The sequence below is a fragment of the Urocitellus parryii genome, chromosome 6 (assembly GCF_045843805.1).
Source record: "Urocitellus parryii isolate mUroPar1 chromosome 6, mUroPar1.hap1, whole genome shotgun sequence".
Classification (NCBI taxonomy): Eukaryota; Metazoa; Chordata; class Mammalia; order Rodentia; family Sciuridae; genus Urocitellus; species Urocitellus parryii.
Genome location: NC_135536.1, coordinates 48475764 through 48500940, shown reverse-complemented (window position 1 = coordinate 48500940; position 25177 = coordinate 48475764). Strand labels below are relative to the sequence as shown.

The following is a 25177-nucleotide window of genomic DNA, read 5'->3' as shown; positions in this document are numbered from 1 at the left end:
CTTTGCAAAAAAAAGAAAGAAAAACAAAATAGAGAGGAGATAGGGTTGGGGAGAGGGGGATAACCCATGGAATGAAGACACAAATGCACCACCCAGAGTCCATATTTACAAACTAATAGAAAATATAAACATTACTGTATTGGAACCAAGACAAAACACCAGGAGCTAAATTCAGAAATTGCTTGTGTTCTACATATTTATCAACAAAATAGGTTATCTCTTAAAAATAAACAAAGGATCACTCAAACAAGTCAATTATTGATTGGTTTCCTAATGGTAAATTAAGGCTTACTTGGTCACCTTATTTGATTAGAGGGTGTAGCATAACTTTTTTTTCTACATGTGTTTTTCTTTATTGATTTTGCAAAATCTCAACAATTGCACATTTCAAAAGTTCAGGTTGATTTAGAATAAATATACATGTGTGGTTTTACCAAAGACTAGTTTAAAAGTTCCTTAAGCCCTTTGAGGGGTGTAGATTTCTTCACTACGTTAAAACAGTGTGTGGGCAACACAAAAGTCTCATTCAATCCTTAACGTTGCTTTTGTTTTTAAATCCTAAGTCGTGTCAGGTTTTCTGCAAGAAAGAGGTTATGGCAAGAAATATTTAAGTGTCATCAGCACAAAGGATTCGAGTCTGTAAAGCCAGCTCTCCAGGCAAGAAGGGTGGAAGGCAGGAGGGGTGGGATGTGAAACCTGGGAAAGTGGGGAGGATGTGCTGAGAAGGGGAGACCCGAGAGCAGCTGCTGGAGACGGAATTTCTCATCAGAGTGCAGAAGCGGTGACAGAATGACTACCTTCTCTGGCTGCCTGCATTCCCTTGAAGGCCAGCGATGCCGGAATGTCACAGTTGTGGGGGGACAGTGGGGTGCCACCCGCATGTTGCCACCCATGTCCAGCAACGTAACCAGAAGGAGCAGCGCTGTAGGTCATGTAAGGTGACACTTGGGCTGGGGTGGGGTAAGGAGCCATGCTGGATGCTGACACAAAACTGCTCACAGCTGGGAGACCGTTTGGTGCCTAAAAGAAAAAGAGATAAAACATAATCACATTTTTTGTAATCCACAGGTTCTTAGAATGAAGCAAAATATAAATTCTGAGCAAGCTAACAATATTATTACTATACTTTTTGAAGCATTTTTTTTTTTAGATCTGATCTGAATTACATTCTAAAGGCACTCAAACAAATGCTACTTAAACAAATGAGGCTGAAAAGCAAGATATTATTCTTTCCACAAAAGTGTTAAGGAAGCTACAATCAGAAAGTTCACACTATTTGCTTTTGCAACTTGGAAATGTAGGAAGGAGAAGCAGGGCAAAGAAAGAATTAATGTTGATTAAATGCTCTCAGAAATCTGTTCAGCTGTCCACACTGCCTTTGTCAACTATCCCAATGCCTTGGTTTTGTTTGGCTCTTTTGTTGAGGCATTTGTGACTGGCCTGGTTGGTATAGCTTTCATTTCCAGTAAAAAAAAGGCACAGAGTATGGGCTGTCACATTAGAAATATAAAATTAGCAAGACTTTATTTCCTTTCTGATAAAATTTTGGAAGAAAATAAATAAAAACATGAGCCATATTTTAAGACATCAAGTTGAAAATGCTGGTTGGACAAAAGACACGTAAAATCACATGTTTTGTCTTGCAAGTGTTTTGTTTGTTTGTTTAATGAACACTGGGATTTTTTTTCCAAAATTTTATCAGAAAGGAAATTGTCTAGCCAAATACAAATTAATTGTATATGCATGGCTTTAAAATTGGAAATTTTGCTTGAAAATGTTTTGTGCTCAATAGTATGAGTTTTTAAAACCCATATGAACAAATCTCTTGAAATTAACTTAGATCTTTGTTTGAAAAAAAAAAAATCTTTGTTTGCAAACAAAACGCAACAGCCCTGGCAGGCAAGCCTGCCTAGAAACCAGTGCTCTTCTGGCACCCAATAAATTATTGTTGGTATCGTTACTATTAACAACACCAAAAACACCCTGATTTCTAATCCTACTTCTGGCATGAACACTCGGCACTCTTCTTCAAGTAGCTTATTATTTTTTTCTCCTCTATTTCTACATTATTTAGAGATAAATATTGAAGCCTATTTCCTGGTCATGACATGAATGGGCTAACACATTAACATATTTCCTAGTGAAAATATAAATAAATATGAGAATTCAATTAGAAAACTCAATTTAATTCTTAAATAAATCAGACATGTCTTAGTTATTTTATCCAATTCAATTATAAAACAGAAATTGTTGTTTTTTATATTTTCCTTTTTTTCAGCACTGGGATTGAACCTAGGGCCTTGCACTGCTAAGCATGAGCTCTACCATTCAGGTTCATCACTCGCCCTGGAAATTGTTTTATATTTAATTTACTTGGCTATTATTTTCATTTTTACACCTGTGAGAATGCAATGGTAGGGTCTCAAAAAGTATGTTTGCAATGAAAGTGTATGTGTGTGTGTATGTGCGTGTGTAGTAGTAGTAGTAGTAGAAGAAGAATATATACGTGGGTGTAGTTGAGCATTTCTCATGAATTTCTGACAAAATAAGAAAAAAAATATATTAACTTTGTGTCTTGGGTTTGGAAGAACATACACCTTGGTGTTCTTCTACTTGTCAATGTTTACTCTTTGAAAAATGGGGGAAAAGAAAGGAAATTAAAGTTTCTTGAGTGTCTACTGTGTCTTAGGTACCAAGAAATATTCAACATATATTACAGAATTATGAGGATTAATGAATTGTAAACTGTTGGGTTTATCACAATTACAAGATAATATATTATGAATATGATATAATGTTCAATTGAAATTAAAATATATTTCAAGGGATCCCAAGAAAGATGCTGCATTTTTTTTAAACAAAACACAGCATCATTAGCAAAGAAACCATTGCGTATCACCATTGGGGGAAAAAAAAAAAAAACGGATGTAGATGGAAGGATTTATCCATTTACTCCAAGCCAAGTGGCCAGTCCATGGCCATGAATTAAAAGAATTTATCACCCCTGTCTAATGCAGGGTCTTCTGTAGTGCATCATGCTGCTTTTTTCTGGAAAATTAGAAGACAGATCTAATTAATATCAAACTAGACTGTCTTTTGAGATAACATTTAGTAAAAGATTCTTTCCTCTTCTAGAACTCAATTCTCATTGTTAGATTATTTTTTTTTTTTGCTTTTTTAAAAAAATCCTTTTTTCTCCATTTTGAGAATGACTAATTATATCTCAAATGGTTAATTTTATCTCACATTAAGGTTCTCAGAAAATGAACATCAAGATAGTTATCAATGCAGCATTTCATAGAGATTATAGTTTTAATCACTTTTCTTCAGAGTTTCCCCAATAATCTGAAAGAAATTTATGTTTAGAATGGGATCATTCCAATAGAATTACGGAAAGATGTTCACATCAGTACTTGGCCTTCTCCTAAGGATAATTAGTATTTAATACTATTGATCAGTGTGCACCTAGAAAAGTAAAATAAGAATGTTAAGGCCTGGGATACAGCTCAGTGGTAGAAATCATGCTTGGCTTGTAAAGACCCTGCATTCCATCCCAAGACACTGACCCTGGAATATAAACCATGCTGAATATGACTTTCATCTTAGATAATGCTCCTGGAACTTAGGGAAAGCAAAATATCAGTCTTAGGCCTTACCTTCAGGTACCTTACTTATTCCATGACTATATTCATTTATCAAGCATAAAAAAATACTACCATTTTATACCTTTATGTCCAATTTCTCATTCTTAGCATACCAAACTTCCTTTATGTTATTATTCTACTCGTATTAAACACTTCAAAGTTCTCTAAAATCTACAATCTTTATTTAGTGTCACTTTATTGATAGAATCCCCTCTGTATTACAGAAAGGGTAGAAAGAAAAGCTCAAAAAGGGGTGATTTCTTCTTGCTTAGTGTTTGCTTTAAAAAAAAAATCAACCTTAGTATAAAAGCAGCAGTATAAAAATAATAACCATAGCTTTTCCTTGGGTTAAATAATGACCTAGATTAGGGGAGGTCTTAACTTTTCATTTTACTTTTGAAGTTCAGATTTAGAAATTTAGAAAAAAATGAGTAAGCAACAGAGAACAACTGGCTTCAAAATGTACCTGCCTCCTGCCACCTACACTATTCATTCATTCTAATGACTCAATAAACACATCAATTTTCTCACTATTAATTTTGAAACATGACATTAGTAAAAGAAATAAATCTCTACTGGGTAAAGTAATTGTTATTTATGAAGCAATCACTGAAAGAGTAAAATTTTCCACTGCAAAGGAAACAACTACAGGTAGCATTGATGTTTGTTTATTCTTTCGAGTAAAAGAGTACACGACTTAAACTCCCCAAATCTGTTTAATGTTTTCATTGAAGGGCATGTAATTAATCTGAAAAGCTAGCTAGCTGAGCACACTACCAAATGTACACCATAAATATAGTGGGAGCAAACATGCTAAATTACTCTATTTAATTGGATTGTAAATATGATTTATAAATCAACCAACATATGGAATCCCCAGGGAAGAGTAAACAAATTTTCCAAATGAAACTTCAGCAATGGGCATGTAATGGAAATCTCATTTTTGAAAATGACTTTGCCTAAATATTTAATAAATAAGACTTCAATCCATCAATTTATTTTTCGTGTAGATCTTCTATGGGAACCTTGAGAATTCCTTATTCTGAAGGACTATGCAAGGGCCTTCCCTATAGCATATTATCTTCTGCCTAATTTTGAAAATAAGATTTACTAATACAAAGAAAAACAGACCAAAATGCATACCCTGGAAAAAATAAGTTATTTTCTTTGTGGAGTATTTTTAGGAAAAGACAACTTTCATCACACGGACATTACGGGAAACAGTCTAAAACAATATTTTAAATGAAATGTAGTTCTGGTTATGGTTATCAGAGAAGAATGAAAGCATGAACTTTCATTTCACCTGTTCTAAAATATGAGAGAAGTAGATTTTTCAGTTTTTAAAAATAGTTTTAATGAACATGTTGAAAAGCTATGTCAGCAGAGGGGTAGATTAGAACCTGTTCAAAGACGGGGACTTGCCTTAATTACCTTGTATCCCCATAAAATAGAACACATCTTAGACATTTTCTAAACTCAAGTTACTATAGTTTTGTGAAAGCAAAAGATGTGGTAGTTTAAGGACAAAACAAAAAGCTAGGTACCCTTTATCACAGAGCTAACATTACACTTTAAACAAAGTTGTTTAAAAAGTAAACAAAATTTCTAAACTACACATTTCATTATTGGATTTATGATTATTCCATTTTTTCCTCTTTTTCTTCCAAGAAAATGGAATTGCAGTAGTATCCAAATACTTGTGACCATAGGGAGAGGGGACTGTTATGATAACTGGCAATTAGAGCTTATAGTTTATTTTTCAAATTTGGGGAATTGTCCGCTCAACATATTCTCTCTTGAAGAAAACACAAATTACAGTGCCAGAATCTCTACCCCAATCTATCATCCACTTATCAGCACTGGTCGTCTCCTTCTCATAAAATATATTTACCTTGGCTTTACGTTAAAGTATATTTAGCCACAATGAAGTTGTACTTCACCTAGAATTTCAATATTGATATCATAATCAAGAAAAAGTTTCATATCTGCAAATAAGCAAGATGCTTTTTTGGTGAAATCGTTTTCCTGACTATTGTTCTTCCCTTGTTAATTCATTATGTAATGACCTACTAAAACAAACCTGATAAAATGAAATGATGGTTACAAATATGGTTTTAACATTCACCCACAAGAATCTTAATTATGTTTAGTTATCACACTGCAGAGCTAAATGTCTCTAGGTAGTGGGAAGCTGCTGCACAGTACTTAAAAAGTTTCCAAATTTTAATTCTAATTTTTCTAAAATGTTATTAAAATTGGTATAGCCTTCAACAGCTTTTTTTAAAAGTTTCATTTTTTGTTTTGTTGACACATAATAATTGTACAATTGATGGGGTGCAGTGTGGTATTTGGATACATGCATACATCGTGTAATAATCAAATCATGGTTTTTAGAACATCCACTGCCTCAAGCATTTATTATCATTTCCTGGGTAAGAACATTAAGAACCTTTTCTTTGAGTTATTTTGAATAAGCTTAAAATTTCTTAATTATCCTTTCCTGATATTTTATATGACACATTTTACTAGTATAAAATTAATTTTGATTAAAACTAATACTAGTTAAAAGTTAGCCAGGTCAAATAATATTTTTCATAATAGATAATATTACCAATTTCCAACACTCTTTATTGGTATTTGTCTAAGATTTCATTCTGTATAAAATTATAAATTATTTAACAAAAGTTAACTTTATTTGAAGTGAAGAAAATTCAGTATAACTTCACTTCTACCTTCATGAGAACTATATGTTCCCAAGGACAGCTAGTTTTTAAAATAATGCACTAGAAAATTACTATCTTCAATTCAAAGACAATTCAAAGACAATTTTCGCAAAGTGAATGCTTTTCAAAAATTTCAGATCATGTCTTTAAATTTAACTGTTTTCATAACATATTTAATTCTGAACTTTTAGAAATTCAAGCATTTATAGACTATTCTCTATTTCTGATATCTCAATTTGTAATTGGTGTTATATTAAAGCTACTGAGTTAACATATGCAACCCCAAAATGAAGAAACTGAAAACTTGTAAATCCACCATTCAGATTACTTTAAAGGACCAGATAAGCAATAATTTTTTCTGAGAAAGTATATTCATTTGTAGAAAAGAACAATATAGTTACTTATAAACTGTTTGAATAAAACAAGGCATTAATTCGCCAAGTTCCATGTAAAAGGGCAGATATAGTCCAACCTCTTGTTTGTCTCTTTAATGTTCTTTTGCCATTTGATTATATTCAATAGCAGTTTTATGCTTTTAACAGAACAGAATCAGACATTAGGACCAGGGAACATTGTTGCCATTCAGAATTAGCTGAGATTAAAATGTCCAGCTCAATATTAAATGTAGGTGGAAAGCTAAAAGAAGTAAATATTCTATCTTCAGAGATACTCAATAAAGTCTTCTGAATAATAATATGTCAATTAGGTTGTAGTGTTAATGTGTAAGAGAAAATTTTAATATTCTAAACTAATTTTTTAAAACAAAAGATATGTATACAGTTGCACAGTCCTCTTTCTATCTTTCCATGTAACTTAAAAACTGTAGATTACAGTAATCAATAGGATCCATAATTAGTTGCCAGTTCAGCCATTTGGTAATTTTACAGGGGACTTCTGAGAAAATGTGCTCTAAGTCCTGATTCTGAATTCTCAGTTTCCTCCTTTATACACTAAAATGAAACTGGTATAATATCATTTTGCATTATTTAATAACAACCATAAATGCCCTAAATTATTTTGGGCAAAAATTTTCAGCTTTTGTCAAAAACTTTCAAGTTTTGATAGTTATTCATACAGAGGGGGAAATGTTACCTGAGTTCACATTTTGGTTGGAATATAATAACATTTTGAAAGATAACAAGTAAGAGAAATACACACACACATATGCTATACACTTCACCTTTGCATTTTTATAAGTGAATGTTAATATATCACTTTACCCTCAATGAAGGTAAAGTCCAAAACGGATCAAAAACTAATACAACCTAAGCTTATATGCCTATGTAGCCTATTGTCAGTATTAAGCACTATTTTAATAATCATAAGAGACTAGCAACTGATTTACTTTTCATATTCTGAAATTCTGCATCATTTTAATTACCTACCTACATGACAAATCAGAAGACAAGCATGTTACAATTCAGAACTTTTCAAATATTAGTTTGATTAAAATCATTTTTATTCTGTAAAAAAAATAAAATGTGTTCTCTTAAATATTTAGAGCAATATGTGGCCACTGATTTAAATCACTTGCTTTTGTAAAACTAACTAATCAATAATAAATATGATTTCAAATTCAGTGTATAAAAGGTAATCTATTTTAGTCTTCAGAATACCTAGAGTGGATTATTTGAAATCATATTTAATTTTCTCATTTTAAATTAATTGACAGTTTGGTTTTGAAATGTATCATAAATTAACCATTTCTTCACTGTAAGTCAAAAGAATAAAATGATTTACAACATATGTAAGTCAAAAGAGTAAAAATGAAAATAATTATAAATGTTTTGGATTATAAGGCTGGTTTATACATAAGCTGGGTTCATCAACTACACAGAAGAATTAGAAACTTTTAAAACTATTCTTCACAATGTTATTCCAAGAAATGGTGAGCTAATAAAAAGCACTAAATACCTATTTAAATGCTTGCTACTATATTCAGTGTTTTGTATATACTCTTTTTAGTGTTTGTAATAAAATGCTTTGACTTTTTTTTTTTTTTTTTTTTGCTATGGGCTCTCTCTAAACAACGTGTATTATTTTAAATATGGCTGATTTTTAAAAGTCAATCTGTACCATTTAGAACATAGGTAATATTTACTGAGTGCTTACTATGTGCCATATGGTTGCATCATCTCATTGAAGTCTCATAATATCTTTTGAGGTTGGGACTATTATTTCTTCCTTTTAAAGATAAAGAAATGAGGGCTCTAAAAAAATTAAATAACTTGCTTAAGAAGTGGTGGTGCTAGATCAGAGCTTCTAACCATTGCACATATTTGATGAATGGTGAAATAAATGGTGCCCTTTTGTAAAAGAAAACGATAAACTTCCTTATAACATCCCATTGGCATTCTTTGCAACAGAAAGAGACTAAGGAAGAGGATTCTCCTCTTGCTATTTTCCGTGTGGTGTTTATCATGGGATAACTGATATGCATTCTGACTCTGATTGAACGAAATCAAGGAGGGAAGAGGAAGTGGAAATGGGCTTTGTTAGAGAAAATAGTAACTAGGATCACACACACACACACCGGGCTGTCCCCCATGAATAAGAATAATAAATTTATTATTAATAAATTCCACTTAAGTTTAAAAGCTGATTTTAACCTGTAAGAAAGCATTAAACTTTGTAAGCCTTCAAAATAATCAAACAAAAACTAAGTATTTTGAGGCTTTGAAATTGGAGTTGGGGATTAAGAAATTTGCAAACCTACAGAGGTCTGCTCAAGGAAATCTTAGTCTGCCTTCAAGTCCGGTTTTTGAGAGTTTCCAACTCTTGACTATCTTAGTGATGAATTTAGACTCAGTCTCTTGGGTTTTCGTTGTGGTGATTCCTTAGCCTCCCCCAGGGGGAGGGGGGACACAAGTGTTTTAAATTTTATTTTGGAGAGTTGGGGGTGGGACGGAGGGAAAGAAAAATTAAATGGTCCAAAGCCAGTCCGTATAATTTGAGGTTTTCTCACTAACCTCCCTTGGGAGAGGACGATGCGACCTTTAATCGGGAAATGGTAACTTTGTTAGGTTTCTCTGGTCGCCCCTCGGGTCTCTCTGGGAACCACCTTCGGGCAGCGGTCAGAGCTCGAGGTCGCCCCACAGGCGGGGTCCCGCAGGGCCGAGCGACCATCCTCCTGCGCCCCTGGCTCGGAGGCCGCGATCCCTGTCGGGCGCTGTTCTGAGAACCCCAGGCTGCGAGGCCCCGGCCTTTAGGAAATTCCTTTTTTGGTTAATTCTGGCCCCTTTGCGAATAACGGAAGGGCTTCAGGCGCGGCCTGCCGGCGCTCCCCGGTCCAAACAGGCCTGAAAGCGCTTCCCAGGGCCGCGCCTGAGGGAGGCACACGCCCGGGCGAGCGCTCCTGGCCTCTGGCGGGCGGGGGGTGAGGGGGTCGTGGCCTCAACTCTGCCCTCGGAGGCTCGAGCCTCTGTCCTGCCTCCATCAGCTGGGATTCCGGCTAGTGGCAGCCGCAGGTCCTCAGCCTGGGTTCCTCTCGGTTAGGGCTCAGAAAGGGACCTGAGTCCTCCACCTCCCAAACCCCTCCGGCGCGCGGCCCACCTGGCCAGGCCCTCGCCTCCTCACCTGGCCGTACTTGACTTCCTGCTCCAAGGCTCCCTTCTCCAGCCCGTTCACCGCGTGCGGAGCGGCAGCAGGGAAGTTGTTGCGGCCCAGGCTGCTCCACTCCTCCACCTTGGGGCTGTGGTAGGGGGAGCTGTCGCTCACTCCTGGGAAGGAGGAGAAGATGTCAAGCTGATGGCTTGCCCGCTTGCCCCCCTCCAGAGACGCGGCCGGAACCTAGCCGAGCAAGCAGAGTGCTCCCGGGGGCGGGAAGAGGGTGGCCCAGAGGGTCCCTGTGGCCATCTGCAGCCTCCACCACTCACAGCCCAGGACCTAGTGAAGTTGTACTCGCCTAAGAGTAGGCCTTTCCGAGTCGTTCCACCCCTGCCTGCATGAAGATCGTTTGGCATTTGGGTGGGTTTTGCCTTTTGTTTTCAAGCAGCCCTGGATTTCCCTCCTCCTTTCCGTGGAAGAAATTGAGAATTTTCCCGAATGAACCTCATAGAAAGAACCTGTGAGGTTGAATACCTTTTTCTTTAATCTGGGGAGAACTGGAGGAAGGTGGCAAAGATCTGAGATTGTGGCAGTTTGAAAATGGAGAGAGGAGTGCCCTGACCTGAGGTACCTGGCTTGGTGATCAGAGACATCTAGAAAAGTGCTCACTGCATTGTGGGGATCTGGTACTTATGTCAACAAATAGGGTGAAAGACCTGCAAAGTCCTTTGCAAACAAATACATAAATGATGCACACAATACACATGCAAAATGCAAGATTTCAACTTGTTTGAGCAAGGGACTATTCTTCTGTACTCTCTGTACACATTAAATATATGAGGTTATATGTGTATGACAAAAATAAATTCTGTCGCTGACACTGTAAATAGCATTAGTGCCAGTGGCAGAAATATAGACAGAGAGGTTTTTTTTTAAGTATAAGAGAAAATGAAATAAAAATGAAAGTAGAATCAAGTATTAAGAAAAGGGGGGAAGCCACCAGTTACCCTTTTATTTCTTGATGGAGATGCAAAGAAAATTATATAGTGTAAAGTGATTACCACAATATCGATTGTTGTGTATATTGAATTAGTGGCATCTTTAAGTGACCAAATAAAATTTTAAAGGAGATACTTAGACCACAAGTGATGTCTTTTTGTTTCCTATTTTGGAGCTAGGGATTGAAGAGTGAGGTTTGACAAAGCCACCATAGCTTAATTTTAAACACTTCCATCCAAAACAGTGTTTTATAGGGGTGATCATTTTAAAGGAATTATCATTCTGTGTTTACAGATTTGTCTGAAACCATGTTGTTCAAAGCTGACATCCACAATCAACAACAATGAAAAGTTGTGCCTCTCCATGATCCTATACTTTCCTAATTGACATTTGGTCTGATTGTAGGATCCCTAGAGAAGAAAAGTTTTCTTTTCAACTCCATCAGCCTTTTTCCACTATGTCTCCCCCTTCCAAAGAAATAGATTTTGCTCCTATTTTTTGCACCAAGAGACTGTTTGGGTCCAGAACTGCTGAGTTCTTTGCCTTTCCAGACAAAAGGCACTCGGTGGGCACAAGCCTGAAGTTATCTTAAGAAATTGAGATCCCCCTGTGAGCTTCCATTTCTGCTGATCTCACACTTTCCCATGAACAGGGGCTTCCTTTAAATGTCAGTGAGGTCAGTTTATCCTATAAATCAAGGGCAAAGTCTCTCCAACTAAAGCCCCAACTAGCTCCAAATAAGACAAAACTGGATTCCTGTAAATTCATGGTCAAAAAACAAGAAGATAAAAAATCAGGGCCCTGCTTTAATTGCTTAAAAAGGTAATTGTGCCAATGTGGTGGCAACAGCAAAAGGCAGGAAATAATTAAAGGAACTATTTCCCCCTTTCCTATTTAGTTTTTTCCCCCCTCTGCACTTTTTAAACTTTATGCTTAGAAATTAAGAAGGTAGGCTATCTCTGCATTATTTAAATTCTATGTCTACCGCATTTTTACTTTCTTTTCTCCCTACCAAGAAAGAAGTTAACGCCTTTTTATTTATTTTTTAACAGCGCAGTAAAAGAAAACAAACACAGGTCTCCTGCGGAAGCCAGACTGAGCAGGAGGGCTCCAGGAATCGTTCTGACCACGCAGAAAGACCTCAGGACTCGGCAAGGTCAGGGGTGAGAAAGGAAAGGAACAGTGGGGTGGCATCGCTGAACCCGTGCAAGAACTAGATTCACGTCCACTTGTTTCCCGGGGACTAGGGGACCCTAAAAGAAAGGGGCAGGCTCCGAGGACAACAGTAGAAAGGATGGCATATAATTTTGTCTGCGTCCTATGCAGTGGTATTGATGTCTCTGTTAAGGTAAAAGTGAGGTGGGGGGAGGAGAAAGGGGAACCCGGAATCAGCTAAATGCAAGTTACAAAGTTACTAGTAGTAACCGGGACCTCCGTTTCCGAGGAAAATGAAGTGAAGCATAAGAATGAAACCAATTAGGTGACATTTGAACTTCCTGCCTGAGCGAATTTGGCCTGATTGCCTGAATCCGAAAAGAATATTACAATTTCCACAACGTATGAGACTGCTAGCAGTCACATCTAATCCCCCAAACAAGTTGCCTGTAGCGGCATCTGCCGCCGGCAACCTTAAGTCGGCTCGGGCCTCCAGGGCTGCGCCCCAAGTGGGCCGGGGCAGCGCTCACCAAGCCAGCCAGCCCGCTGAGGCTGCCGCAGCGCGAGGGGCGGGGGAGGGTGGAAAATGCGAACCATGTGTTGGGGACGGGGGATGTTGTGGGTCTGGTAGTTTGAGATGAGGCTGGAGACTGTGTGTGGCAAGGAAACAAGGGGCGTGAGTTTCAAGTTAATGAGATCAGGACACCCCCTGGGAAGTCTCCTTACATTTCCAAAGAAAAAAAAGCCTCAGGTGGTGGGATGGACACCCAGCCCGAGGCCGCAGACACTGGGATCCCCGCGGGGGTGCGAAGACAGGCTCTGCACGTCCTCACGCCAGGTCTCTGAGCCCTTACCTTGGTCGGTGATGGAGCGGATGCCCAGGATGTCGGTGACAGAGTGCGAAGAGGGCCAGGTGCGCGGCATGGCCACCGAGCCGGGGATGGCGGGCACCCCGGGTGGCGTGGGCACCTTGGCGGCAGCCGCCGTGATGGGACTGGGGTATGAGTAGATGTGGTTGTAGGGAAGCGCAGGCTGCGGCGCGGGCTGGTGCTGCTTGTATGAGTCGTAATGACCCTGTTGGGCCAAGTTGCCGATCTTGTTGCGCAGAATGCGACTGATGGAACTCACCGAGGGCACGTTGTACTTGTCGCACACGCCGTCCGCCAGCAGGCGGTCCCGGATCTCCCAGGCGAAGATGCCGGGGTCCCTCTGCTTGTAGGTCCGGATGTGTTTCACTACGGTGGGAGTGGTGACCCGGGGCTTGCTGCCCCCGATGGCTCCTGGCAAGATCGAGCCTGTTTCATTGTAGCGCGCCAGGATCTTGCTGACGCAGCCGTGAGAGACCCGTAGCTGGCGGCTGATGTCACACGGTCGGATGCCCAGTTGGGCCAGTTCCACAATACGAAGCCTGATGGCGTTGGGCAGCGGCCTTCCGTTCACAAACACTCCTCCCAGCTGGTTCACCTCCCCGAAAGCTGGCTCTGCAAAAGGAACACACAGCGCGCGGGGACGCGCACCCGCCGCTTGGGACAGCCGCCTGCCACTTGGATTGTGAGTGCCCGGGGACAGAACTAACGCACCCACCCCTGACTAACCACTTGTACTGTCCCCAAACCATAGGTCCCCGAACTTTGCCGAACGGCCCAAAACAATCTCGGGTCGGTTGGAATCCCTTTCTCATCCCTACGTGAGGGCGGCTGCTACAGGCAAGTAATGTGGCGAGACTCAGGGCCGCTGGAGTGCTGAAGTCTCCGAAGCAGGCGGGGAAATCCGTCTTGACGCCCGAACGCGCCCCTCCTAGCCAAAAGTCCATGGGCCGCTCCTCCCCACCACCAACTCGTCACCAGCGCCGCTCCCGGAGACCCGCGCAAAGTCTAGGGGAAGCTGGAAAGTTTTTGTTTGCGTGTGTGTGCGTGTGTAAAACAAAACTTGGGTTTCCACTGGAGCTGTAGAGCCCGCCAACGCCACAGCTCCTTTCTCTTATAATCAGAAAATGGCACCAACAGAAACCCAGTAGCCAGCGTTCGGTTTGAACTGCTGTGCGTCGCTGACCCTTAGCGTGTTCCTACAACTTGTAGGAACACGAGCAAAGTCAATAAGGAGAGTGTGAGCGCTCAGTGGCGCGCGCCCTCGCACTCCCTCCCTCCCTCCCTCGCCCGCTCGCTCCCTCCCTCCCTCCCTTCTCGGTTCTGACAGCGTCCCCCGCCGCCACTCACCCATTGCTCCGAACAGCACACCAACCGGGCCCCAGTTCCACACTCCCAGAAAAAAACTTTTCTCACGGCCTCAGTGGCCCGGCCTGTCGCTGCTCCGGGTTGCTGATACCTCAGCTTCTCCCCGGGAGGAGGAGGCGAGAGTGCAAAAGGAAGGAGTAAAAGGAAGTCTGTGCCCTGATGAAAGAGGCTTGAGTTCTGCATTTCAATCTAAGCAGTAACGTGGGCTGGGCTGAGTAGGGCCGGGCAGCTCCGTCTATCACTCACTAAGGGCACACCCCCAAAGAGGAGGGTCCGAGGGCAAGCTGCGTGATGATTGGTGTCGTTCGGTGAGTGACAGCGCGGTCCGGGAAACTCCTTCCGCTGTCTTTTTCAGGCTGGCTCCGCACCTGGGTGACTAAATAGAATGAAAATGGGTATTTGACATCTTCCGGGGGGTGGCACAAGCAGACAGCAAATCAGGCTGCTAAAAATGCTGAATAAGCAAATGAAAGCGTTTGGTCTGAATATGAATGACTAGGAGGGGATAGAGACCCAGGAGACCCCTAGGTGGGAACGTTGAACACCTCAGAATGGAAGTTAAGACTCTAGGTGGGAAGCGCGTGGCACTGTTTACAAGGATGGGGGAGTCTTAGAATAACCGACCATGCAGGACTTTGGGGGCTGTCAGGAGGGAAGTTCTGTTACCCACCGATTCCACCTCATTCCAGACTACTCCAGGTGGCAAGAACGTAGGTGTGAGAAGGTAGGTGGGTCAGAGAGACCAGTGGGTAGCTGTGAGGCCGAGCCAGAGGTGTTAAGGCCAAGGAGGCCCCTCTTGCGGCTGACTTAGCACACTGAACTCATCCAGTGTCAACTTGGGCTCCAAGCAGAGATCTCGGCGGTGCGTAAAACAATCACACGCACACAACCTTGCTGTGTGCGGAGAACTTAACTACACGTAGCTAAAGCTGGCTCACACTCCCACGTCCACCGATCGCCAGTGCATAAGGAGCTCCCGATAAAGGCCAGCGGTGGGGGTAGAGGCCACCCCTCCGCGGTATTCAGATATGGTGCAGGGCAGTGAGTTCCTGGTGTAAGAATTTGCCAGGGCCCTCCAAACCAGTGAGCCATAGCAAAAGGGTCTTACTTAAATGTGTCAGTCTTAGTCCCAAGAAGGTAGACAACGGAGACTACATATGTATGTAATTCTGGTGACTTCTATTTAGCTATCAGGGGCCCTGGGATTCTGCCTATATTTGAATTTTCACTTTCCTTCACTCTGTCTAAAGTGTACACTATGCTTTTTGGAGGCCAAGCTTATTAACATTTGAAGTAAAGTCTATGAAGAATGTGAACAAAATAATAAACAAGGTGAACATTTTAAATGAATCTGTGAGTTCCTACTACTTTGGATAGAGAACAATGGTAGTGCTACTTGATGGTCACGACGCTCCTTCTTGTGTACACAGTATTTAAGCTGATCCTCCCACAGTCCCGAGGTATGTGTGTGGCTACACAGAGGGAAGCTGACTGGGCCCAGATGGCTAGCCAACAAATGACAAAAAGAACCCAGGAAAAAAGTAATGATCAGCTGTGCTTCTCAGAATGAACATTGATCTCCAGATCCTAGCACTTCTAGGATGGGGACACATTCTAAATCCGAATATACTTAGTGTCTGAAGGATTTGAAAGATAAAGACGAATTTAAACACGTTTGATTTTTCACAATCGGGATCTTGTGAAACGTCTTAAATCTAGAAATACTTGAATTTATTCCCTTTTTGATGGTTGGTTTCAAATGTTTAAAGTCTTCTCCAAGTTTGACTTGAGAGATTTTACCCTGGTCTGATACCCAATACCTGTTATGTGGCACCTCCTGGCGCTTTACAACAAGGAGGGCACTCGGGAATCCAAGATTTTAAAAGTAGCTCCTTCTTAGGGATAACGTGTAAATTAATTGAGACTTTTCGACTTCAGAGCTGAGTTTACGATTTTGCCTTAGGCTTGCGCTAAGGAATGAACGGGCTCAACAACTTGATCAGGAATGCCCCCCCCCAGATACTGTCAGTGAGTGGCGACCTCTAAACTGATTCATTGCCCCACTTCAGCGCACCCAGTGAGCGTTTTCTCACTCTTTGGGGCCGCTATACCGTTACAGGGTTCTTCAGCCTACAGGTTGGCAAGACCCGATGCCCTGCTGAGGGTCTAACACCACCAGCCGGGTGTGATCCAGAGATCCGTATGGTTCAGCCCTTGGGCTAGGTGGACTTAACATACAACATCCTCTTTCTCTCGGTCATCTTCAGCAGCCACGCATCTCACTGGCTCACGCGCAGGTCCGCTGCCATCCACCTGCTGGAGTTGGCTGTAGCTGAGCACGTGTAGCCTCAGTTACGGCGAACTCCCTTAGGCACGCTTAGACAGCTTCTCACGGAGCACATCGGTTCCCGCGGTGCGGAGCTCAGCAGGCCTACCTCTTGCGGGCGGTGCAGGGTGCTAAGCGCTATCAGCTCAAAGCGCGCAAAGAGTCATTCTTTGACGCTGTGGGCCACTAAGCATCCCAGGGAAGAGGAAGCCTACATACTGAGGAGCAGAAACACAGAAGCAAACACTGGCAGCTGGATCTTAGCTGGAAGGGCTGGTGCTGTATCCTCCGAACGGGGGTCAGGGGTCGCACACTGAGTGTAGGGGCAAAATAGCTGAGCCAGAGCAACTGACCTGGAGGAGAGGAATTAGGAAGAAGGGAGAGAGAAAAGAGAGAATAGGGATACGGGACTTGGAGAAATAGCAAGGGTCACGTGGGGTCAGCGCCCCCTGGTTACTGCCCGTTCTGGAAGCAGGAGATCACACAGGGATGGGAAGAATTTCGATTAAAAGGAAATTTAAGACCAAAACCAAAACACAACCAGTAAGGCCTGCAGCTGGTTCTAGCCAGGGAGAAGCCAAAAGCTTTTCCCTAGGCGCTGTCGAGGCCTTCTCCGAGGAGTAGCCCCTTCTCTGGGTAAATATTTATTCAATGGGAGATGGAAGCTGGCCGGGCCAGAAAGTGTGAAGGAGGAGGCTAACTGGGTGGGGGGAATCCACACACTTGGCACTGATCTTACCCCGGGGTACACCCGCTGGCGGAAAGCCGGGCCCAGGACGGCTGGGCCTGGGCTTACAGGTGGGGAAGCTTTAGCCCTCAGTGCTTTTTCTCGGCTGGACTCAGCCCTTCCCCCGCGGACCCAGGCCAGATGTTGTAAAGTCTCCATAAATCAGTCAGCGGTCCCAGTGTCACGGGCCATCACCTGTGGCGCGCCCCTCCTGGCTCTAGCGGGATCTGAGGAGAGATATGGAGACGGGGAATCTAACTCCTTCCAAGGTCGCCCTCAAGAGACTGGCAGACAGCACCCAAGAGCTACTGAGATCATGAAGGGGTGTTGTAGATTTGCGGGACTCGGGGAGACCTGTCCCGATCCCCAACCTGCCCGGATGTCAGCTTGCGGACGCAGGCCAGTGATTACTGCGAGTGGAAGAGTAAAGTGTATGTATGTGGCGGGAGAAGAGTCCTCCTGTTCTCAGTGGCAGTTAGGATGAGCAGAGCTGGTATAGAAGATTGCCCTCCTGCTGGGAAGAGACTGGATCCCCAGCAAAGCCAGAGGACGGCGCCGCCTCTCGAACGTTGTGGGAGTTTCCAGGCACCGGAGACAGCCGGAGGCCGAGGCAGTGATTTTCGGAGTACAGTGATTTCTTCCAACCATTCTGAGGGACTCTGGTTCCCTCACAGGAAAGCCATTGCTAGGGTGAACCCGGGATTGCGGTGAGGCGCGGGCCGGGGGGGGGGGGGGGATCCGGCTTTTCTAGATCTGGGCCCACAGCGAAGGCCCTGCTTCACAGGGTCAGCATCGGTTCCTCTGCCCACTGCACCTCGTAGCAACTGCTGCAACAGGGGCAGCCAGAAGCGCGCCCCGTGCCCAAGGCCTAGAAGGGGTCCACCCTAGTCCTGGCAGATCCGTGCTTGGAGCTGCGGGTCCAAAGCCGGGACCACTAAAGGGAACAAACATTAGGTGCTAAGAAGGGAGTCAGCCCGCAGGGTATTAACCATGCCCGAGTTAGGGGGAGGGATGCGGGAGGCGCCCACACACTGACCTGTGGTTCTGCACCATCCCAAGAAGAAGTTTCAGGAACCCCGCAGAGATGCCGAGCGCCGCGCGAAAACGCTGGAGAGTCGCCCGGCGACTGCTCAGCCTTTTTCACGGATAAGCCTCCCTGTTCAGAACCCTCTGCCTGGATCCGCGAGGCAGCTCAAGCTGCAGCCCGAGGGTGGACCCGAGCTCTGAAATTCTTCATAGTGCTGCGGGTTCAACAGCGGCCAGCTCCGCCCGCTAAAGGCTGCGGGATCTGCGCCGCGGACTGCTAGCGCTCACCGTCCGCTTTCTTCTTCCGAGGGCAGGGGAGGGGCCTGTTGCGGCCTGAAACCCGCTTTTAATTCTCCGTCTGCCTGTTTCCGATCACCCGGGGTTGGTTTTTCTGTTTGCTCACTCCTTCTATTACAATAAAAACAATCGACATTTCTTTTCAGTTTCCCCATATTAGCGTCACTCAGTAATTGTTCTCCACCTCCTTCCCCCCTCCCGCGTTGATGGCGAGCGGGATTGCTGGTATTTTCGCATTGGAAGGTTTCCGAGTACATAAGCAAATCTTCCCTAAAGACTTTAAAGTAAAAATAAATAACGGCCCGGGAAATTGCCGTGACCCTAACATCACTTTCCGAGCGCAAATTACACCCATTTTTCAGTTTTCAACAGCGGGATGGATTGCAGGACGATTCAGAAACCCGTGCGATATTGTTACTTTTATTTTTTATTAAACCCGCAAATGAAAGAGAACATATTTTTGTGCAAGGGGCAAAACTCGTGCCTGCAAGATGGCATGTGAGAGCAAGGATCACATCCCGACTGGGGAAAAGAGACAGGAAGGGGTTCTGAGGGGAAGCCTGGCTGAGCCTTTAGCTAGCGAATGAAGACTTCGCCTTGCAGTTTCAGTAAAGGTTGCGGGCTCGGTCACTCCACAGCCTAGAGCTGCTGCGCTCCGGACAGTTGCAGCTGCGAGTGGCAAAAGCAGGACTGCCTATTCTTAAATCACAGCAGTTTGAGACCCTGCCCTCAAGCGTTTGTGTAAGGGCATTGGGGCTGCCTCCTTGCAAAGACCCGATTGGCCTAAAGGCTGTCTGGAAAAAAGATAAACGCGAACCAGGCCGCGCCTCTAAGCCCTGGTCTCGGGACTCAAGTACGTGTGAAGCCTTGGGCGGGTTGTGGGAGGACACTGTGGTCCAGGTTGTGTTGAATGCAGATTTATTGCGAAGTCTAGGCTCCCTGCAGGCCAGCTGTCCTTTGGTCAGGACCTGGTCGTTGCCTTCTAGGATGAAGCTCTGGGCCTGAACTGCTGACAGGAGGGACAACCCATACTAGACCTGATTTGTGACACCCAAAAGGCCTGAATCAACCCACGGGCCCAAGTCATCATAATAGGTGCTAAAGTTCTTCCCGTTTTCAGAAACGCAGCCACCTGGAACTTTCTCACTGCGCGTCCCCTCCCTCTAGTGCAAGTGACATGATACCCCCTCCCAAGTCACCCCGGGTCCTGTGCTGCCCATCAGCCCTCCCCTCCAGAGAGTGGACTCTGCTGTTGCACAGCCACCAAACGCGGCAAGGTGGAGAGCAATATATCCAGCTTATTCCTTCTTCTAGGTCACCCTAACAGCCACGAGCTCTGCTCTGACCACAACAGTGGAGACTAGTGCTGCTCGGTTCCTGCTATTCCCCGAAAAAAGGAAACATGGTCTGGGAGCAGAAGGTCAGAATAGGAGTCAAGGAAACTTTCCTGCAAGCTTTCAGCCCCCAGCCTGCACTTTTCTGGCGGAGGCAATTCGTTACAGCGCCACCTACAGGAGTCTGTCAGATCACGCTCCACAAGATTGAAGGGATGTTTGAGAATCTGCAGACCTTTGATAGCCCGAATTTTTTAGCTCCTCCTTTCAGTTCCCCCTGAAACTGAAACTCCCGGTTCTACACTGGATTCCAAATCTCCATACCATTCTTCATCATTCTCCAAAATAAACCCGTGTTTACTCAATATTTACTTGATTCACCGAAAAAAACCTGTCTTCCACTCCAGGACAAACTGGATCTCCCCGGTCTCCAGAGACTACTCCGGGTCACTAATTGTAAGCTGTCCCTGCACTAAGGCTGGAAAGCCGGACACTACAAAAAGGCTCTGCAATGAGAAAGCGAGTGATGGACCCATTCTTCTCCCGCTCATCCCCCCTTTGTTGAAAGCACACAACATCAAACACTCACAATAATCTCACAAAAGAGGTATTATTACCGTTCCCATTCTACCACAGATAAAGCAGATTAAAAAGGAGCACACGTGATACATGGAGATCACACTATTAGTTAAGCAGAATGTGTGTCTGAACTTTACTATGCCCCTCCAGACGTTGCTTTCTCCACTTTGTTACTCTGCAGGAGCAGTTTTCGAGGAAACCCCAAGAGAAGCCCCCGTATTACAGGTGTCTGCACGGAAAGTGGACATTCTCCTGCCCCTCTTCACATCTTAGAAAAGAGACACCCGCCTCAGGCCTCACCCAGAGCCTGTGCAAAGAGGACTGCACCGGGGGGCCTCCTCACCTTGGCTACAGATTCCTCTCTGCGAAGGTCACAGATGACCCGAGGAGGGCGGGGATCTGGAATCAGGCTCCATATGCTTGCACTGTCCCCTACCAGCCCGGACTACGCCAGGGCATGAGAGGGCAGTACTCAGCGACTGTGGCGGTGAGCAGCATCCCCAGGAACGCCCTGCCTAGCAGCTAGAAAAGGGACAAAACAGGACCGGAAAGAATTCTACTCTTGGCTGCAAGCGGTTTGTTTCCCCACAAGCCCTTATGGCGCGGAGTACACTCAACTCAAGGGCGGAAAAGAAAAAAAAATCCACCTTTGCCTTTCTGGGGATTCATTCTGGTGTATGCCTGTGTGTGTTTCTTTTTAAGACCATTATAGTGTGAACAAAACCAGGAGGTGCCGAGATGCAATAAAATTAGAACCCGTAATTAACACAGCTAGCTGGGCCCTAGTGGCTAGGAAGCGCACGCGGTGGAGTTAGCTGCGCTCTGGCGGCAGAATTTGAGCTACGGTTGCATTTTCCTTCCTTTGAGGTGCGTCCTGGAGTCTATTTCAACTTCTTGCTGCTTTTGTTTTCCTGGATGAAACGGAGAAATAAGTTATTTTATTTTAAAAACCCAAATGATAAAATATTTTAGCGCTCCCTAAAGATAGCTCAAAGATACAATCCAGAAGCTGGGTAGCAAGGTCACCTTTACTGGCTTGGGAAACTTGCTTTAGCTGTGATCCAAGTGGAATTCGTTCTGTCGTTGTCCCTTGAATACCGGATTGATGGGAGCAGTTCCCAATAGGCCAGAGGATCTGGACTGTGAGATCCAAGCTGGTGTTTTCAGGTTTCAGACAGAAACTTCCATCCAGACTAGGATCTTACTGATCGCTTCTTGGCCAGGATCTCTGCAGGTTGGGAGGATTGGGCTGGATTGGAGTATTCCTGCAACCTTCCACTCCAGGTACTAACTGCAGGTCTTCTTCTTCCCTGGGCTTGCCCCATAAGAGGCTTGACAGAATGTGCCCCTCTGGCCGCAGATTCTCTGTCCCAAGAGGCCCAAGGAGTACCCCCTCCTTCCCTCTGCCAGCACAACATCCCGTCTGTGTAAACAAACAAAATAACAACAACAACAAACTACCCACACTGCGACAAGAGAAAGAACTGGCTTTCCCTCTCCTCTGCAGCAGCTGTCTGTCAACAAACTGTGCATCGTCGGAGCCCTTAGGAGACAAAGTACAAACTCCTCTCCATCTGAGCAGTTTGGGGAAATCACTGAGGGACCCAACAGTGTAATTTTCAATGGGTACACAGAAACTTAAAGAAAAGATGTAACAATGTAATAAATAGAAGCTCTCAAACGTCGTTCTTACACGTCAAGAGGGATCAAATACAGAATGTACTTTCAGAGTAAACGAATGTTATGGCCAGGTTTTTATAAAAAAAAAAATGTTTCTGAGAGAGGGAAGGGAGAGCAAGAGCAAGCAAGAGCCACCTTTCTGTGATCCACTTTTCAGTAAAATGTTTTTAAAGTAACAGGAATTAACTCAATATTTTTGTGGAAAAATCAAGCAAAGGGTGCTGGTTTTGTTCACTACTTACGTGTCCTTTGAACAGACACAAAAATTAATTTCAAAAGGTTGTTTATACAGAGAAGGAATTTGCACATCTGAAAACTACTCACATAGTTTTAAATGTGTACAGAGAAGTTAAAATGCATAGCTTAGTCACAGTATTTTTTTTGCAGGACATTTGATAAAAACCAGCCTAACTTGGAAGGATGGGCATAGAAGACAAAAATGAAAATGAAATTTCTTTAAAGGAGAATTTAGAAAAATGTAGAAGGGTTTTTAGACAATACTAATAACCCTTATGTTCCATTCCAATTCTTACAGTTAGAAGAGTTTTTACATATTAAAGTGTTACAGTTTGGGTTCTGTTCTTCTGCCATATCCAGCCTGCAAATTTAATGGCTGCAGAGGGAGAAGGGGGATTGCAACAACTGGAGATTAGCACCAGAAATGCTGGGCCAGTGTCCTCTGTACAATGGAGCTATATCAGTGCTGCTGCTGGACTTGACAGACTCCCATGGTAGATAGAGGAGATTGGAGGAAGAAGGCTGGCTCCAATTCCTGTAGGATTAAGACGCCAGCCCAAGACAGTGGCTGACTAGTGAACCACTACTTAGAAGCATAGAAAGCCAAGGTCATGGCCATGGGGGACCTTTAAAAAGCCCCCTAGCACCTTCTTGCAGGACCAGAGGTGTGAATCTGATGCTCTGGCGAGCTGACAACACAAATTCCCTTAGCAGTTTTACTGCCAGAGCGATTCCTATCCAATTCCTTTGAGACTGCCTTCTGCCCCAACACATGATTCTGTTCTTGGAGACACCCCTTTCACTAGGGGAAAAAATAATGATCCCATTACTCAATGAAAAAAAAAAAACCTTCATAATGCCACTTTAAGGCTAAAAATGTAAACCCCCTGAAAGACAGGAAATAGAAAAGTCAAAATTCTTTTAGTCCGGTTATATCACCCTCCTGCCTCTCAGGCTATATAATGCATGGTACATTTACGAGCCTCCTAGCAAGGCCATTCCAGCAACCAGGCACTGCTGCCGCCACTGCTGGGTTTAAAGGGAAAATGTTCTAGCACCACTTGACTGGACAGATTTTTCTTTTGCAATCTGAATGTTTCATGATGACAGATTTCAGTTGTTACTTGCTGGATGAATATACGGAATTGCATGCAATGGCAAATAGATTAAAGTTTAAAGAAAGTAAATTAACTCATAGGTAACAAAAGCCAACTCAAAACAAGATGGAGACATGCTACACAATGCCCAGATCTCCCAGATACTAAATCCAAAAAGGTTTACTATTCAAAAATTCTATACATTTCTTCAACTCTGAAACAAAATGAAGTCTTCAAATGGTAATTGATGTGAGTAGATATATTTTCCTCATCATTTTTTTCTCTTTGTTTCAGAATTAAGCATGTGGGTTCCCCATAGTTTTCCCATGAGGAGAACGTAGAGTAGAAAATTCTGTGCTGAAAATTCAAACATGGCTAAATTATTTATGGCTTATGACTTCCATAAAAGTCTTCACCAATCTTTTAATTCAAAGGTGGCAAAAAGTATACATGAATTTTTCTTTGAAATTGGACATGTCTGTAGTCTTTAGCTGTGAAACAAAATTATCTTAAGACTTTGTGCTTCTCTTCCAACAAAGGGGACAAAAAAAAGAGAGAGAGAGAAACAGAAAACAGAGGGTTAACATTGTAGAGTAGTGTGGAAGACAAGCCATGGCTTCTGGCCACATCATGCACATGATCTGTATGTTTCATCATGGAACTACTAAGGCCCATGAGGGTTTTGGGGGGATAAAGGTATTATGTGCATAGGAGGCATCATTATTCCTATTAGAGCAAATCAGTCTCATTGAGGAAAATATACCCTTGGGGTAAAATATACATTGAATTCTGTAGAAGAAATGAATAACATACACTTGGATGACACTGCATAAAAGCTGCATGTTTTTTCCCCTTATGGGAAAGTTTCTTGTGTCAATAAAAATGATGAGGGCAAAGTTATGTAGTCTGTACATGTCACCAGAACTCAAGGCATAGCATGGGATTTCATAACTCTATCACCCAGCTGTCCAAAAATCTTCAAACAAATGTATTTGTAAAGCCTTCTGAAGACATACTTCTCATCATATAGTTAAGCCTTAATTAGCCAGATCACCCAGGAAAGCAAGTGGATGGAACTTGAAGGAGCACATAGTATCTCAGGAACATTTTCTAAAGTCTCTGAACAGAACACGGTATGAGAAAAACAAAGTGTGTATATGATGTGCTGTTCTTTATGATTCCTTTTGATGTGAAAAACATTTTAAAAATCCTCTTAAGTATTATACACACCTTACCCAGAGTGTGGTAAAGGGATAGTTCTGAAAAATTAATCTAAATGGATGTCTCTTTGGTTACCAAGCCTTCCTGTAAATATAATACAAAGGTAGAGCTGAATGGAGATCATTCATGATCCATTAATGTTACAATAGTGAAAATCAGTATCAAGATTTTGAACAGCTTTCTAAGAAGAGTGACGAAGGAGAAAAATAGAAACATGAATGCTGGGATTAATAGCAGAGGGATATAAACAGTATACATTAATTGTATTGCTACAACATGCCAATAAGTTTATATACATATGTAAATCTCAATAAGTTTGATCTATTCAGTTATAAGGACAATTTACCAACTT

At 43.1% G+C, this 25177-nt stretch overlaps 1 protein-coding gene across 1 annotated transcript; it reads right to left on the bottom strand.

Annotated features, from left to right (window-relative positions):
• Positions 1–765: 765 nt before the first annotated feature.
• On the bottom strand, positions 766–13880 carry Pax9 (paired box 9). Its single transcript, XM_077800124.1, is given in 4 exon segments — positions 766–1020; positions 9944–10086; positions 12922–13565; positions 13567–13880. Coding segments are annotated over 4 exon segments (1356 nt in total).
• Between the last annotated feature and the right edge of the window lie 11297 nt (positions 13881–25177).